General features: G+C 68.8%; 1 protein-coding gene across 1 annotated transcript in view; it reads right to left on the reverse strand.

The window, feature by feature from the left end:
- DOCK6 (dedicator of cytokinesis 6) overlaps positions 1-16,849 on the reverse strand; it is a 49,401-nt gene that overhangs the window by 8,701 nt on the left and 23,851 nt on the right. Inside the window, exons 16-35 of the mRNA XM_065419614.1 lie at positions 16,593-16,663; positions 16,119-16,257; positions 15,663-15,764; positions 15,092-15,178; positions 14,217-14,448; positions 13,156-13,317; positions 12,433-12,608; positions 11,985-12,089; positions 9,086-9,181; positions 8,251-8,391; positions 7,831-7,944; positions 7,093-7,263; positions 6,593-6,732; positions 5,681-5,850; positions 3,431-3,582; positions 2,117-2,299; positions 1,722-1,848; positions 1,479-1,563; positions 854-950; positions 246-380 (exon numbers count right to left, since the gene is read on the reverse strand). Coding sequence (XP_065275686.1) covers positions 246-380; positions 854-950; positions 1,479-1,563; positions 1,722-1,848; positions 2,117-2,299; positions 3,431-3,582; positions 5,681-5,850; positions 6,593-6,732; positions 7,093-7,263; positions 7,831-7,944; positions 8,251-8,391; positions 9,086-9,181; positions 11,985-12,089; positions 12,433-12,608; positions 13,156-13,317; positions 14,217-14,448; positions 15,092-15,178; positions 15,663-15,764; positions 16,119-16,257; positions 16,593-16,663 — 2,685 coding nt within the window. The remainder of the gene's footprint in view (positions 1-245; positions 381-853; positions 951-1,478; positions 1,564-1,721; positions 1,849-2,116; positions 2,300-3,430; positions 3,583-5,680; positions 5,851-6,592; positions 6,733-7,092; positions 7,264-7,830; positions 7,945-8,250; positions 8,392-9,085; positions 9,182-11,984; positions 12,090-12,432; positions 12,609-13,155; positions 13,318-14,216; positions 14,449-15,091; positions 15,179-15,662; positions 15,765-16,118; positions 16,258-16,592; positions 16,664-16,849) is intronic.

The raw sequence follows: 16,849 nt of genomic DNA on the forward strand, positions 1-16,849 counted from the left end.
AGCCAGGACGCCTGGGTTCTCGCCCGGCACTGGCAGGAAGTGGGGTCCAGTGGGCAGGGGGTTGGGTTCCCGTCCTGGCTTCCCCACTCCCTCTGGATGGAGTGACACGAACCTGGGCCCGGCCCCCCCCGGGCTCCGATCTCCCTTCTCCCCAGCAGCCTGGTCACCCGTCAACCACCCCCCAGCTCCCCGCGGGCCATGGATCTACCTGCGCCGGCCAGGCCCCGCTGGGGGGCCCCACTCACCTTGCTCACCAGCGCCCTCTGGGAGGCGAAGCAGTGCTGTAGGAAGAGGGCACTGGGCATGCAGGCCATACTGTGTAGCAGCACCCGCAGCACCCCGTCCAGCACGCTCTCCTTGGCCTCCGCCAGCAGCACCGTCTGCGGGGACACGGGCCATGAGGGCGGAGCTTGCTGGGGGAGGGGCCGTGAGGGTGGTGCTTCTGGGGGCGGAGCTTTTGGGGAGTGGGGGCGGAGCTCGCCGGGGGGGGGTGGGGAGGGGAAGAAGCGGGAGGGCAGAGCTGGGGGGTGTGGGGCAGGGAGGGCGGGGCATGCTGGGAGGGCGGAGCCGTGAGGGCGGTGCTTCTGGGGGCGGAGCTCACTGGGGAGAGGGCGGAGCTCGCCGCGGGGCAGAGCTTGTGGGGTATTGCCGGGGGGGGGGGGGGGCGGGAGGGCGGAGTCTCCTGGGGAAACCAGTGCCTGATGTTCACAGGGGGCAGGGGCTGGTTTTAGAGGCGGGAGCTGGGAGCCAGGACTCCTGGGTTCCATCCCCAGCTCTGGGAGGGGGCAGGACAGGTCAGCGGCAGGTGTGGGGGGCGCTGGGAGGGAAGGGGGTAACTCCACCTTGGCCCCACCTGGACGATAATCTCCAGCGTGTCCAGCACCACCAGGCTGGCCTCGGTCGCCAGGTTCCCCTCCACCAGCACCTCCTGCTCCACCTCCTCCCGGCTCCTGGGGGCAGAGCGGGGCATCAGCGTCCACCCCTCCCACCCCCTCTGCCCTCCAGGGCCAGCCCCCCACGGTGCCATGGGCTCCCTGGCGTCGCTCCCATCCTGGTCCCTGCCCGGTGCCCCCAGTGCCCACCCACCCCATGGCCCCCCAGCATCTATCCCCCACCTCGACACTGCCCCAACAGCCCCCAGCCTGGAGCCCCCCAGGGCCAGTGCCCCCACAGTGCCCCGGGCTCCCTGGCATCACTTCCATCCTGCTCCCTGCCTGGCACTCCCCAGCCCGGGGTCCCCCAGCAGTATCCACCCTCCCATCCGCCCAGCCACCAGCGCGGCTCCACCCCGGTGCCCCCCTCAGCGGCCAGCCCCCACCCCTGTGCCCCCAGCGGCCAGCCTCCCCTCCACCCCGGCGCCCCCCCAGTATCCACCCTCCCATCCACCCCGGCGCCCCCCCAGCAGCCAGCCCCCACCCATGCCCCCAGCATCCTCCCTCCCCTCCCAGCCGGGGCCCGCGGCGCCGCAGCCCACGTACTTGTCCACCTTGTCGGAGTTCGGGCGCCAGTGGGCGAGGTTCTTCCTCCAGCGAACGCTCTCCTGGCCCCCCAGGGGGCTGCGCTCTGCGGGAAGGGGGGGGGGGGTCAGGAGCCGCATGGCAGGGGCTGGGGGGGCCGCAGGCTGAGGTGGGGCGCAGGGGCAGGCTGGGGGAGTCTGGCAGGTGCAGGGGGCGGGGCTGGTGGGGTAGGGGGCAGGGAGGGGGGGCACGGCCATGGCTCACCCCTGCTGCGCCGCACCATCTCCTGGCGCGCGCCGACGGTGCCCAGGATGGCCTCCTCCAGCCGCGCCTTCATGTCCAGCGACTTCTTGAAGGCCAGGCTGCTGATGCGCTCGAAGGCCTTCCTGCCCTGCGGGGGGGGGGGGAAGATTAAGCACTGGGGGGGGGCTGATGGAAGATTCCTGGGGGAATCGGACCCCCGGGGAATCCCCCCAGCCCACTGGGTCCCCCCCAAGATCCACCCCCCGCCCGCTGGATCCCTGCCCCCAGATCTCCCCAGCCTGCTGGATCCCTGCCCCTAGATCCCCCCCCCGGCCCACTGGGTCCCCCCCAGATCTGCCCCCCATCCGCTGGATCCCTACCCCTAGATCCCCCCGGGTCCCCCCCAGACCCCACACCTTGTACTCGAAGCAGGCCACGCAGAGGTAGAGCAGGTCGAGGAGGCGGCCGAGGTGCAGGGGGGACAGCTCCGCACACCAGCTGTGCAGCACCCCCGCGTCCCCGTTCTTCAGCACCCACAGCAGGCAGGCCAGCAGGGTGCGGCTCGCCTCGGCCGACAGAGTGCCGGCCGGCCGGGGGGCCTGCGGGGAGAGACGGGTCAGCGCCCAGTCCCGCCTGGCTGGGGGGGGGGGGACCGCAGGGAGAGACGGGTCAGTGCCCAGCCCCGCCCGGCTGGGGGGGCCACGGGGAGAGACGGGGTCAGCGCCCAGCCCCACCCAGCCAGGGGGGCCACGGGGAGAGACGGGGTCAGCGCCCAATCCCGCCTGGCTGGGGGGGGGGGGACCGCAGGGAGAGACGGGTCAGTGCCCAGCCCCGCCCGGCCAGGGGGGGCCTGCGGGGAGAGACGGGTCAGCGCCCAGCCCCGCCTGGCTGGGGGGGCCACGGGGAGAGACGGGGTCAGCGCCCAGCCCCACCCAGCCAGGGGGGCCACGGGGAGAGACGGGGTCAGCGCCCAGTCCCGCCCGGCCGGAGGGAGGCGCAGGGAAAGACGGGGTCAGCGCCCAGCCCGGCCGGGGGGGCCTGCGGGGAGAGACGGGTCAGCGCCCAGCCCCTCCCGGCCGGGGGGAGGCGCAGGGAAAGACGGGGTCAGCGCCCAGCCCCTCCCGGCCGGGGGGAGGCGCAGGGAAAGACGGGGTCAGCGCCCAGCCCTGCCCAGCTGGGGGGGGGGACCGTGGGGAGAGACGGGTCAGCGCCCAGCCCCGCCCAGCCGGGGGGGCCGCAGGGAGAGACGGGTCAGCGCCCAGCTCTGCCCGGCTGGGGGGAGCTCAGGGACCGTACCCCATGGGGCGCCCTCCAGCAGCTGCCCCCCATTCCCAGCCCCTAGTTTCACTCACACAGCTGGGGCTGGGATCGGGACCTTTGGGGGGCCCAGGATCTATCCTGGGGGCCGGCCCCACCCCCAGGCCCGGCTGCTCACTGGGGACAGCCCTGCAAGGCCAAACGAGCCTGCAGGTGCCCCCCCCCCCCAGGGGGCGCTGTGCTCCAAGGGGAGCCACACCTGGCTCTGTCACCAGCCCAGCCCCAGAGAGGGGCTCTCGCGGCTCTGGGTGGGGGTCGAGCTGTTAGAGGGCGGGGGCTGGGAGCCAGGACGCCTGGGTTCTCTCCCTGGCTCTGGGAGGGAGGGGGGACCCCAGGAAGGGAGCTTTCCGTCTCCAGAGATCGGGGTCGCTCCGACGTTCCCCTCCTCCCCCTGCGCCCCGACGGGTACTCACGGCTGCCGGCAGCGGGAAGGGGCTGGCCCGGTGGGCGTGGGGCAGGGGGGAGCCGGCGATGGCCATGGCCACCGACTGGCTGATGGTGCCGCTGTCGCTATCTCCTTCGTCCCCCGGCACGGTGACCAGGCGCCCGCGTGGACTGTGGTTCTCTGGGGGGAGAGAGCGCAGGGCTGGGGGGCATCGGGGCACCAGCCAGCCCGGGGCTCCCCGGACAGAGGAAACGGGACAGGGTCAGGAGCTCTGACGCCTGGGTCCTCTCCCTGGCCTTGGGAGCCGGGGGGCTGGGAGCCAGGACTCCTGGGTTCTCTCCCGAGCTCTGGGAGGGGAGTGGGGTCTAGTGGTTAGAGCAGGGGGGCTGGGAGCCAGGACTCCTGGGTTTTCTCCCTGGCTCTGGGAGGGGGGTGGGGGCTAGTGGTTAGAGCCAGGGGGCCTGGGTGCAGGACTCCTGGGCTCTCTCCCCGGCTCTGGGAGGGGGTGGGGGCTAGTGGTTAGAGCCGGGGGGCCTGGGTGCAGGACTCCTGGGTTCTCTCCCCGGCTCTGGGAGGGGGGGTGGGGGCTAGTGGTTAGAGCCGGGGGGCCTGGGTGCAGGACTCCTGGGTTCTCTCCCCGGCTCTGGGAGGGGGATGGGGGCTAGTGGTTAGAGCCAGGGGGCCTGGGTGCAGGACTCCTGGGCTCTCTCCCCGGCTCTGGGAGGGGGTGGGGGCTAGTGGTTAGAGCCGGGGGGCTGGGAGCCAGGACTCCTGGGTTCTCTCCCCGGCTCTGGGAGGGGGGTGGGGGCTAGTGGTTAGAGCCGGGGGGCCTGGGTGCAGGACTCCTGGGCTCTCTCCCCGGCTCTGGGAGGGGGGTGGGGGCTAGTGGTTAGAGCCGGGGGGCCTGGGTGCAGGACTCCTGGGCTCTCTCCCCGGCTCTGGGAGGGGGGTGGGGGCTGGTGGGTTAGAGCCGGGGGGCCTGGGTGCAGGACTCCTGGGTTCTCTCCCCGGCTCTGGGAAGGGGGTGGGGGCTGGTGGGTTAGAGCAGGGGGGCTGGGAGCCAGGACTCCTGGGTTCTCTCCCCGGCTCTGGGAGGGGGATGGGGGCTAGTGGTTAGAGCCAGGGGGCCTGGGTGCAGGACTCCTGGGCTCTCTCCCCGGCTCTGGGAGGGGGGTGGGGGCTAGTGGTTAGAGCCAGGGGGCCTGGGTGCAGGACTCCTGGGTTCTCTCTCCGGCTCTGGGAGGGGGTGGGGGCTAGTGGTTAGAGCAGGGGGGCTGGGAGCCAGGACTCCTGGGCTCTCTCCCCGGCTCTGGGAGGGGGAAGGGGGCTAGTGGTTAGAGCAGGGGGGCTGGGAGCCAGGACTCCTGGGCTCTCTCCCCGGCTCTGGGAGGGGGATGGGGGCTAGTGGTTAGAGCCAGGGGGCCTGGGTGCAGGACTCCTGGGCTCTCTCCCCGGCTCTGGGAGGGGGGTGGGGGCTAGTGGTTAGAGCAGGGGGGCTGGGAGCCAGGACTCCTGGGTTTTCTCCCCGGCTCTGTGAGGGGAGTGTGGTGTAGTGGTTAGAGCCAGGGCGGCTTAGAGGCAGGACTCCTGGCTTCTCTCCCCGGCTCTGGGAGGGGGATGGGGGCTAGTGGTTAGAGCCGGGGGGGCCTGGGTGCAGGACTCCTGGGTTCTCTCCCCGGCTCTGGGACGGGGGTGGGGGCTAGTGGTTAGAGCAGGGGGGCTGGGAGCCAGGACTCCTGGGTTCTCTCCCCGGCTCTGTGAGGGGAGTGCGGTGTAGTGGTTAGAGCCAGGGTGGCTTAGAGGCAGGACTCCTGGGTTCTCTCCCCGGCTCTGGGAGGGGGGTGGGGGCTAGTGGGTTAGAGCGGGGGGGCTGGGTGCAGGACTCCTGGGCTCTCTCCCCGGCTCTGGGAGGGGGGTGGGGGCTAGTGGTTAGAGCCAGCGGGCTGGGAGCCAGGACTCCTGGGTTCTCTCCCCGGCTCTGGGAGGGGGGGGTGGGGGCTAGTGGTTAGAGCAGGGGGGCTGGGAGCCAGGACTCCTGGGCTCTCTCCCCGGCTCTGGGAGGGGGTGGGGGCTAGTGGTTAGAGCAGGGGGGGGGGCTGGGAGCCAGGACTCCTGGGTTCTCTCCCCGGCTCTGGGAGGGGGGTGGGGGCTGGTGGGTTAGAGCAGGGGGGCTGGGAGCCAGGACTCCTGGGCTCTCTCCCCGGCTCTGGGAGGGGGTGGGGGCTAGTGGTTAGAGGAGGGGGCTGCCCGGTGGGTCCCGAGCCCCTGCCCCGCTCACCGGTGAAGTCGTAGAGCTGTGGCAGGGCGTCCAGGACGATGCTGAGGAGCGGCAGGTAGAGCTGGGCCACGTGGGCGCGGACGGGGGGGGCGGCGTAGCGGGTGTCGGCGTCGTGGCTGCACAGCAGGTTGTGCAGGGCGCTGATCACCTTCTTGTGCAGGAAGAAAACGCTGGCGGGGGGGAGAGGGAGCCCGGGAATGAGACTTCCCCGTTCTAACCACTGCACCCCACTCCCCTCCCAGAGCCAGGATAGAACCCAGGAGTTCGGGCTCCCAGCCCCCCTGCTCTAACCACTGCACCCCACTCCCCTCCCAGAGCCGGGATAGAACCCAGGAGTCCGGGCTCCCAGCCCCCCTGCTCTAACCACTGCACCCCACTCCCCTCCCAGAGCCAGGATAGAACCCAGGAGTCCCGGCTCCCAGCCCCCCCTGCTCTAACCACTAGACCACACTCCCCTCCCAGAGCCGGGAGACAACCCAGGAGTCCGGGCTCCCAGCCCCCTGCTCTAACCACTCGCCCCCACTCCCCTCCCAGAGCTGGGATAGAACCCAGGAGTCCGGGCTCCCAGCCCCCTGCTCTAACCACTGCACCCCACTCCCCTCCCAGAGCCAGGATAGAACCCAGGAGTCCGGGCTCCCAGCCCCCCTGCTCTAACCACTGCACCCCACTCCCCTCCCAGAGCTGGGGAGAGAACCCAGGAGTCCGGGCTCCCAGCCCCCCTGCTCTAACCACTGCACCCCACTCCCCTCCCAGAGCCAGGATAGAACCCAGGAGTCCGGGCTCCCAGCCCCCTGCTCTAACCACTTGCCCCCACTCCCCTCCCAGAGCCAGGATAGAACCCAGGAGTCTTGGCTCCACCCACGGGAAGCTCTGGTGAGCTCTGGGCTGGACCCCAGGGGGGACCCCGCTCACCCTTCGGCGTCCGGCTCCAGGATGAGCGCCAGCTCTGTGAGCACCAGCCCCGCCAGGAAGTGTTGCCGGCGGTAGGGCCCCGACAGCTCGAACATGCCGGCCACCCGCTGGTCCTGCGCCGGGCTGGAGAAGGCCGAGCCCTGCGGGAGCGAGCGGGGATGAGCCGGGAGCACGGGGGGTGGGGGCGAGAAGAGCCATGGGGGCGCGGGAACAGGAACCGCCCAGCCAGCAGCTGCAACTGCCCCATGCCTGGGCTCCCCCCCGTCCCGCCCACAAGCCAGGGGCTCTCCCCCCAGCTGTGATGGCCGGGTTGGGGGTGCCAGAGCTCGGTGTGGGACCCCCCAGATTGGCACCCCCCGGGCGCCCCAGAGACAGAGCCCCCCCGTATCACGGCTGCCCGGGGGCTTCGGTCGTGGGACAGCGACCCCTGCTGGGACAGGCCTGGCCCCCCGGGGATCCCCTCTTACCCCAGGCAGGCAGGGGCCGGGTCCCGGGCGTACCTGGGAGGTGGCGGAGGACACGGAGGGCGAGGGCGAGGCAGGCGGCGAGAGGCTGTGCCAGGGCAGGTTCAGGCTGACGTAGTGCTCGTGGCTGCAGACGATGCGCAGGAAATCCACGCGCAGCGCCACCAGGGCGGGGGGGTTCTGGGCGCTCGGCAGCCGGCTACCGATCTGGGGGGGGGGGGGGCGCAGCCTGTGACGGGGGGATGGGCTCCCAGGGACAGCCCAGCGGCTGACAGCTCCCCAGTTAATCCCCCCAGGCCAGCTGTCCCCCTCCGCCTGCCCCCCGGCCCAGCTGTCCTCCCCGAATGCCCCCTTTCCCACCTGTCCCCCGATCACCCCCTTTCCCGCCTGTCCCCCCCAGCCCAGCTGTCCTCCCCGACCGCCCCCTTTCCCGCCTGTCCCCCCCAGCCCAGCTGTCCCCCCCAAATGCCCCTTTCCGGCCTGCCCCCCCGATCACCCCCTTTCCTGCCTGTCCCCGCCAGCCCAGCTGTCCCCCTCTGATCTTCCCCTTTCTCGCCCGGCCCCGGGCCCAGCTGTACACGCCGCGATGCCCCGTGCCCACCCCCTCCCCAGCTCTGGGCGTTCACTGGCTGGTCTCCCGTAGCCCGGAGGCCCATCCCCACCCCGGTTGTGAGGCCGCAGCTCAAAGCGGAGACCCGCCCACACCCTGGGGGTTTCGAAGCCTGCGGAACTCCCAGCTGCAGGACGTCCCATGGGGAGGCCGCCCCAGCCAACCTGCTTGTAGTAGAGGCGGACGAGGCTGAAGACGAAGCCGCGGTCCATCAGGGAGAGCAGGTCGTTGAGGAAGAAGGCCAGGCTGCTGTTGAGGTGCTCCACCAGCTCCACGTCCTGCGGAGACAAGGCCGGGGGGATGGGGGGCGGGTTAATGCCCCCCAGGGACACGGGGCTCCAAGCAGCCCAGGAGCAATGGGTGGGGTGAGAGAGCAGGCCGGGCTGGGGCGAGCAAGGGCAGGCGGAGGGAGGGACAGACAGGGGATGTGGATGGATAATAGGGGGGCTGGGACAGGCTGGGGATGGAGGGAGGGACACACTGGGGGGTTACAGGGGGCTGGCTGGATACCTGGAGGGACAGATGAGCAGGGGATAGATGAAGGTGGGGGGTAGCTAAGCGGGAAGGGGGGCGGGGGCACCCACCTTCTGGTAGCGGCTGGCGATCTCGATGCTGACGGTGCCCACCAGGGCGGCGATGTCGTCCACGAAGCGGCTGGGGAAGCGCAGCCGGCGCGGCGCCTCCAGCTTCTGGGCCTGGTGCAGGTGCAGGGCCAGGCTCTTCCCCTGCGGGCGAGAGGTGCCGGCGCTGGGCACGGGCTGCGGGGACCCCCGGGAACGGCAGCCACCTGGAGCCTCCCTCCCCAGCCCCATGAGCCCAGGGACAGCGACCCCCCCCCCCCCGTACTATATGGACAGCACTATATGGGGGAGGGTTAATGGGGGTGTGACGAACTGGGACTGTTCTTACTGTGGTCTGTGAATGCTGACAGGGGAGTGTGGCTGGGATAGTCTCCATTGGGGGATGGGAGACTGACCCACAGAGAATACCTGAGCATGTAACATGAGAACCCAGGAGGGGGCTGGGGCCAGGTGACACCTTTGCCCGGGAAACTGAACAAAGGCTGTGGGAGGGGTCGCTGAAGGCAGAGTCTGGGAAGCTGGCTGGTGAAGTGGCTGGCAGGCAGGGAGGGCTCTGACCTCTGGAGGGGGGGTCTGGGGTGCCCGAGGACCCCAAGATGGACCTAACTGAGGGGTATCCTGTTGTCTGTGCCTGCAAGACCTGTCTCGGACTGTATTCCCGTCGTCTAAATAAACCTTCTGCTTTACTGGCTGGCTGAGAGTCATGGTGAATCGCAGGACGCCGGGGGTGCAGGGCCCTGAGTCCCCCCGTACTCCGTGACAGGGGGATTCGGGGGGAGCCCGGATACTGGGGGGCTGCCAGGCCAAGGCTGAGGAGGGGCCCTGCCCGAGCACTCACCAGCAGCCGGAAGAAGAACCAGGCCTGGCGTATCACGGCCTCGCGCACAGCGCCGGTGCTCACCACCCACTGCAGGGCCAGCTCCTCGTGCAGCAGCTGGGAGGAGACAGCCGGGCGGTTACTGGGGGCGGGGGGCACGGCTGGCAGCACCAAGGGGGTAACGCCAGGGGGGGAAGCTCGTCTCCTCCCGGGCTGGGGCATCGAGTGTCTTCTCCCTTCCCCCACTGTTCCTACACCGATTTACCCCCCGGCCCCCATCACCCTCCCTGCTCTGCAATCCACACAGCCCCCCCCCCGCGGCCAGGTGGGAAACCGAGGCCCAGGGAGACTGAGCTACGTCGGTCCAGCCCCGCTGCCATGAGCCAGGCCTGGCTCCGGCAGTTCTCCTGGCCTGGGCACGGTTCCCCGCTCCCAACGACGCCTGCCCGGGCGGATCGAGCAGCGGAAACGCTCCGGGGTGGAGGCGTTATCGGCTCCGGCCGGGACAGACCCTGGGTTCGCCTGGCCCCAGCACGGCGCTGCCGGTCTGCAGCGCGTCTCCCCCCGTAACACACCGGGCCCCTCCGTTCGCTCACGGCTATTGCCAGGCGCCGGGCCTGCCCTCAGCTAGCGGGACCCCCCACCGGCCTGAGGCTGTGAGCCTGGAGGGGAAAGCGGCCCAGCGGAGCGCTCCATGGCACGCTGGCGAGGGAGGCGGCCGGGCTGGGCTCAGACATGGCAGAGGAGGAGACGAGGGGGTGCAGGGCAGAAGATGGATGGAGAGGAACAGGCTGGAGATTTTAGCTGGCGGGTGATAGATGGAGCCTGTCCGAAAGGAGACGTCTCCTCCCGACCCGGATTCTCTCTCTGTCCGGCCGGGGGCACCCGGGGCTCGGAGCGACTCTGGAGCTCGGCGATTCTGATTAATGCATCGGCCGCGGGCGGGATCAGAGCCCGGTCCCGATTCAAGGCTTTAACGACACACTGGGAGCTCCAGGGCAGGGCTCCAATCACGTACTTGGCGTTCGTTAACTAGGCCTCATGTCGCCCCAGTGAGGCTAAGGCAAGCGTTATCAATGGGGAAACGGAGGCACGGAAAACGGACGTGACGTACCCCAGGCCACACAGGACGTCAGTGGCCGGGCTGGGGGCAGGGGACCGGACTCTGGGCTCCCAGTGCTCCAGCTCTAGCCATTACATCACTTCCTGCTCCTAGAGCCAGGGACGGAACCCAGGAGTCCGGGCCCCCAGCCCCCGCTGCTCTGACCACTAGCCCCCCACTCCCCTCTCAGAGCCGGGGAGAGAACCCAGGAGTCCTGGCTCCCAGCCCCGTGCTTTGATCATGAGACCCCCCCCCCAGTCTATTCCATGGGCGGATGCGGGGGGTAGGGGGGGGAAGTGTCTATTCCAGGAGACTGAGGATCAGCTGTAGCTGGGTGTGACGTTATTGACATAAACTAGGACCATATAGATCATTGTTGCAACCAAGGTCCTGTAGTGGCACCCAAATCGTGTATAAAGGGGGTCAAATGGGGTGTCTAAGACAAGGTTATGGTTTACTGGTTATGATTATGCTGTCTATATGTGTGTATCAGTTTTGTAGTTGAAGTTATGAATATTGGCTCTATACTGTCTGTATGGCAAATTTATGGTATGCTTCTGGGTGATGTCCCAGACAAGCTGGGATTAGCTCTGCCTAGCCTGCTTGATGGCCCATTAAGGACCATCAGCTATACAATGGACCCATTGAGAGAAGGCCAATATGCCTTCAGACTCAGCAAAGTATGCAGGGACTGGCCCATGTGACTCCAGGCTCCATTTTGCTGTAATTTTCCACAGTGAGAACAAAGAGGTGTTCTTACACCTGGAAAAGACTATACAAGGCTGATGCCTCATCTCCATTGGGTCTTCAATCCTGCTTCACACCTCTGGAGGGACTTTGCTACAAGCTGAAGCTTTGAACAAAGGACTGACGACCCATCCCAGCGGGGGATGTTCCAGAGACTTGATTTGAACCTGCAGTTTATTCTGTCGCTGCTGCAAGCCTGAACCAAGAACTTTGCCATCACTGTATGTAATTGATTCCATTTAACCAATTCTAACTCTCATCTCTATCTTTTTCCTTTTATGAATAAACCTTTAGATTTTAGGTTCTAAAGGATTGGCAACAGCGTGATTTGTGGGTAAGATCTGACTTGTATATTGACCTGGGTCTGGGGCTTGGTCCTTTGGGATCAGGAGAACCTTTTTCTTTTACTGGGGTATTGGTTTTCATAACCATTTGTCCCCATAACGAGTGGCACTGGTGGTAATACTGGGAAACTGGAGTGTCTAAGGAGATTGCTTGTGAGACTTGCGGTTAGCCAGTGGGGTGAGACCGAAGTCCTCTTAGTCTGGCTGGTTTGGTTTGCCTTAGAGGTGGAAAAAACCCCAGCTTTGGGCTGTAACTGCCCTGTTTGAGCAATTTGTCCTGAGTTGGCACTCTCAGTTGGGTTCCGCCAGAACCGCATCGTCACACTGGGCAAGAACCATTTATCCCCCCCCCGCCCCCCAGACTTTGCTCGGCCGCCCTCCCCCCCCTCTACCTTCTTGGCGGTCGGCCTGGTGGGGGCGGCGGGCGCGGAGGAGCGCTCCAGGAAGGAGGAGAGGCGGTTAGAGCTTCGCTCGCAGGCCTGTGGGACGCGGCAGGCGGTGATGATGGAGGAGAGGAGTTAATGGAGTGAGCGGATGGAGCAGAGGAGAGATGTGATGGACCAGCCCCCCCCACCAGTGCCCCATGGGGGTCTGCGCCGGTTCTCCCCACCCCCCCCGGGCGAAGTGGCGCCGCAGTCCTCGCTCCCCCCCACTAGGGGTCAGCGCCGCGCGGAGAGAACCAGCCGGGGCGGGGGCTGCAAGCGAAGCGGAGAAGGGGAAGGGGCACCTGTTTGAGGTCGGCGCTGGAGCTGGGCGGGTTCCGGCGGAGCACGGCCCTGGGCCCGCCGGGGGCGTAGGCCGAGTTCACCCAGGAGTGCGAGCGGTCGATCCCCTGCACCGCGGCCAGCGGGAGAGAAGAGAGCAGCGAGAACCGTCACCGGGGGGAGGGCGGATTCAGAGCCAAGAGTGGGAGCCCCCCACCCACCCACCCCCGCCCAGCCAGCCCCCTGCCCACCGCGGGATTTCAGCCGGGAACCCAGAGCGACCCGCCACCAGCGCAGCCCAGCCCGAAAGCACCAAGCGGGGAAGGTGGCAGGGGACGGGGGAGCCGTGCCCCGACCGGCAGCTTGCAGGGATCCCGGGGGGCGGATTCCACCCCGGAGGGTGCAGAGCGCCCGGGGTGAGCGGCAGAGCCGGGCGTCCCTCTCCAGGGGCACAGCCAGCGCCGGCCTTACTTTGCTGCCCAGGATCTGCTGCACTTCATCGTCGGGGGAGCCGGGTGTGGTGGCCAGGTCAGGGTTGCTGTTGCTGATGCTCTTGGAGCGCGACAGGTTGAGGCTGGCGGGGCGGCCAGTGGCGCGGGACAGGGTGGCGCATTGGATGGCAGCCCCCTGGGGTGGCGTCCCGGCCTCTGGAACAAACACACCCGGGGGAGTCAAGGGGGTGGGGAGGCATTTTAACCCCCTTGGAGAACCCAGGAGTCCTGGCTCCCAGCCCCCTGCTCTAACCACCAGACCCCACTCCCCTCCCAGGGCCGGGGATAGGACCCAGGAGTCCTGGCTCCCAGCCCCCCCTGCTCTAACCACCAGACCCCACTCCCCTCCCAGGGCTGGGGATAGGACCCAGGAGTTCTGCATCTCAGCCCGGTTCCCCTGTCCAACTCTGCCCCCCTTCCCGAGGATCCCCCAGAGGAAACATTCCCAGAAGACCCCTCCTGGGATCAGACCCCGCCCCCATGCCCCCACCCCTCTGGGAGCAGCCCTCCCCTCCCCACTGGACTCCTCCTCCCACTCCTCCCTCCTCAGAAGCAGCCCCTGCCTCCACCACACCCCTGGGAACTGGCCCCCAGCAGCCGCCCCTGCCCCCCCCCCCCCCCCCCAGGACACACAGCCCCATGGATGTTAAGGGGCCGGCTGCCTGGAGTTCCCCCAGCCGAGGAGCCTGTGCCCCCAGCTCACCGTCCCCCGTTGGCGGCGGCTCGGCGGGCAGGCGGAAGGCGAAGTGGATGTAGGCGGCCAGCAGCGGGTTGTGGCCGTGCTGGCCCTGGCTGGCCTCTAGTCCCTGGTGGATCTGGTTCACCATGACGGCCATGGCCTCGAAGGCAGTGCGGCCCAGGTTGACTGGGGGAAGACGTGAAGGGGGCAGGAGTGAGCCGGGGAGCGGGGCAGGGCTTGGCCGCAGGACTCCTGGGTTCCTCTCCCTGGGGCACGGGAGCAGGTCCCCATCAGTCCTGGCCCAGTGCGGGGAGCCCTGCACAGGCACACGGGACTCCTTGGCTCTGCCTCTGGCCTGCTGGCTGATCGCGTGCAAGCCACGGCCCCGCCCGGTGCCTCAGTTTCCCCTTGGGGACAGCAGGGCTAGTGCTCCCCTGGGGCACGGGCTGATTGTGGAGGCTCCGGGCACGCCGATGTCACGCGCCCTGGGTAACATCCGGGAAATCAACTGTGCAAAACACCCCTTCTGATTGGCTGCCTTCCCCTCTGCCCCGCCTCCTGGGGCAGAGCAGCCAATCAGAGCAGCTGCAGAACTCTCCCCTCCTCCCCTTAGGGGTTGGCGCCGTTCTCGGGGGCAGTAGCGGCGGGGGGGATGGGACAAAGAGCCTGGCGGCTCCGCACCCCCCTGCCAACAACACCTGGCCTGAGAAAGGGGAGAGGGCCCCAGTGCAGCCCCCCCAGGCCTGGAAAGGGGGTGAGTGAAATGTCCAGGAGCAGAGGTAGGGTGGGAGGGGGCAGAATTCGATCTGCAGAAAACGACAGACCCCCCCCCCACACTCTTTCCAGACCCTGTTAAGCCCGGCACTCGCTGCTCCGGCCCCTGGCGATCGGTGGGCAAGGTCCCCACAGGGTGGGGGGGCCAGGCTCCCCCCAGATCACAGGGCGAGGTCCCCACGGGGCAGGGGGCCAGGCACCCCCCCCCGATCACAGGGCGAGGTCCCCGCGGTGTGGGGGGCCAGGCATCCCCCCGATCACAGGGTGCGGTCCCGGCAGCGGGGGGGGGACGGGACGGGACGGGCACTCACCGATCTGGCCCCCGATGATGGGCGGGCGGGCGATGAGCAGCAGCAGCTTGTCCAGGACCTGGTGGCAGTGGGCGAGCAGTGGCCCCAGCCCGGCCCCCCGCAGCCCGGCCACGCTGGCCCGCAGCTCCCCCTCCACGCTGCTCTCGGTCAGCACGGCGTCCCGCAGCCGCACCGGGAAGTGGCTCTCCTCCAGCACGTGGCCCAGCGTGAAGAATTTATCCAGGGCGGGGTCCTGCCGGGGGACGGGGCAGGTGGCACCGGGGGTCTCCAGCCCCAGCTCCCGCCCCCGGGATCTCCAAGCACCGGCCGGCGCCGCTCTGCCCTCTTGCACTAGCGTCCCCCATTGCAGGGGGGGGACCAAGGAAATGAACCCAGGAGTCCTGGCCCCCGACGCCAGGCTCTAGCTCCCCACGGGCCACCCTGGTGGGTACGTAGCGCGGGCACAGAGGGTTCAGACCCGTCAGCCACAGAGACGCTGGGTACGTTGGCAGAAGGAGGCTGGAGGGGCCGCGAGCGGGCATGGCCTGATGCCAAGAGCTGGGACGGCGGGTCCGGAGCCAGGGGGCACAGACGCCGATCCCAGCCCCAGAGACAGGCTGTGCCCACGGACGAGGGGCAGGGCCCAGATCCTCAGCCAGGCCCACAGGCACCCCTCAGCCTGGCAAAGCGCCCCACATGCAGCAACTAGACACGGTGCCCCACATCGCCCCTGGGAAGCCATACAGAGCACCCCCAGCCTCCCTACCCACCCCACCCCCTGACCTGCCCCCCGGGGAGCCCAGTTCCAGCACCCCCCATTCCCCCACTTCCCCACCCCTGCTGGGGAACCAGACAGCTCCAGCCCCCCAGGATGTCCGCCCCAGCCCCGCCCTCACCTGCGTGTGCACCGAGGACACGGCCAGCAGCTCCACGTGAAACACCCCCTTGTGGTTATCGACCCACTTCATGCCAGGGAGCTGCACCTGCCGGCGGAGGAGGGAGAGCCGTGGGCCCCGGACCCCACTCCTTCCCCCTGCCCCCACTGCTCCCTCACCCGGGTCCCAGCCCCCGCGACTGCTCCCACCCCATCACCATGGGCAGAGGGCACGGATGCCAGGCAGGGGTGCAGCGGTGGTCCCCCCGGGATCTGACCACGCCACCATGACTCAGTTTCCCTGCCAGTTGCAGGGTGGGTGGTGCCCAAAGGAAGGACATTTCCCCTCCCCCGACAAAGCCCCCGTCTCAAGGGGGCTGGCACCCCCATCCCGGCCTCACTGGGGCAGGTCCCTGTAGCCCAGCCCAGCCCGGGCGAGGGTGCTGGGAGGTCCCAGACTGGGTCTGCCGGCCTGGACGCCCACCTCCCCCCGAGCCGACCAGTGCCCCCTAGGGCCAGGGGCCGGAACACTGGCTCCAGCTGGCCCAGGTGTATGTGCCCAGGGCTGCCACGGACCTGCCGCGCCTACTTACGTCGGGGGTGAGCACGGAGTAGCTGGGCGGGGGCTTCTCCACAGACACGGGCAGGCAGAGGAGCCCCGTCCGCAGACGGCCGTGCTGCAGCAGCGGGATCCACTGGCAGGAGAGAGCAGGGATGAGACCGGGGGCCCCGGACACAGGGCGGGGGGCCCCAGGGGCAGGGATGTGGGTTGGGGGGTCCGAGGCACTGGGGAGGTTCCCAGGGGCAGGGACATGGGGTGGACAGGGGGCCTAGGGGCTGGGGAGGTTCCCGGAGGCCAGGGACAAGGGGCGGCGGAGGTTCCCGCGGGGCAGGGACATGGGCTGGGGGCCCCAGGGCTGGAGAGGTTCCTGGGGGGCAGGGACACGGGCTGGGGAGGTTCCCGGGGGGCGGGGCCCCAGGGCTGGAGAGGTTCCGAGGGCAGCGATTTGGGGCGGAGGGCAGCGAGGAGGCCCCCCAGCCCGGCTGACCGTGTAGCCGATGGGCGTCTCCAGCGGCGCGTTCTGCTTGGGCTGGCAGCTGACGTGGTAGAAGGTGAAGAGCAGGTGGTGATTGTCCGTCAGGGCGGGCGGGAGCCGCAGTTTGAACTCCTCGTAGAACTCGGGGCACCTGGGGGGCAGCAGCAGTGAGGCCCCCCGTGGCCAAGGAGCCCCGAGGCGTCTGCATGGGGCACCCCCCGATCCCCACACTCAGGCGCTGAAACCCTCCCGATCTCCAGGCTGGGGGACTGCCCTGGGCCCCGGCCCACGTCCTGGGGAGACCCACGGCAGAGACCGGCCCGGCCCAGCACCCCCCTCCACCCAGACACCCCCAGAAGGGTTACCGTATTAACTGAAATAGCCCCCCAGCCAGCTTAGCACCCCCACACCCCTAGACGGGTTACCGTATTAACTGAAATAGCCCCTCCCCGCCCATGCCTGGACAGGTCGGTGGGCAGCGCTCACCTGTTGTGATACACCACGGCGGTGTAGGCGTCTTTCGTAAACTCGCTGCAGCTCGACTTGCCGAATATCACCTGGTGAAAGACAAACATCACACCGGGCGAGGGGGGGCAGACAGGCGGGACAGCCACAGACTGACACAGCGGCGAGAGATGGGAGAGGGACAGTGCTGCCTGGGGGGTTCAGGCACCGGGCCCAACCTCCCTGGGATCTGGAGAGAGTTTAACCTTTGGCCGGAAGTTTCGGGGGCCCCCATTTAG

The sequence above is a fragment of the Emys orbicularis genome, chromosome 19 (genome assembly GCF_028017835.1).
Source record: "Emys orbicularis isolate rEmyOrb1 chromosome 19, rEmyOrb1.hap1, whole genome shotgun sequence".
In the NCBI taxonomy this organism is placed as follows: Eukaryota; Metazoa; Chordata; order Testudines; family Emydidae; genus Emys; species Emys orbicularis.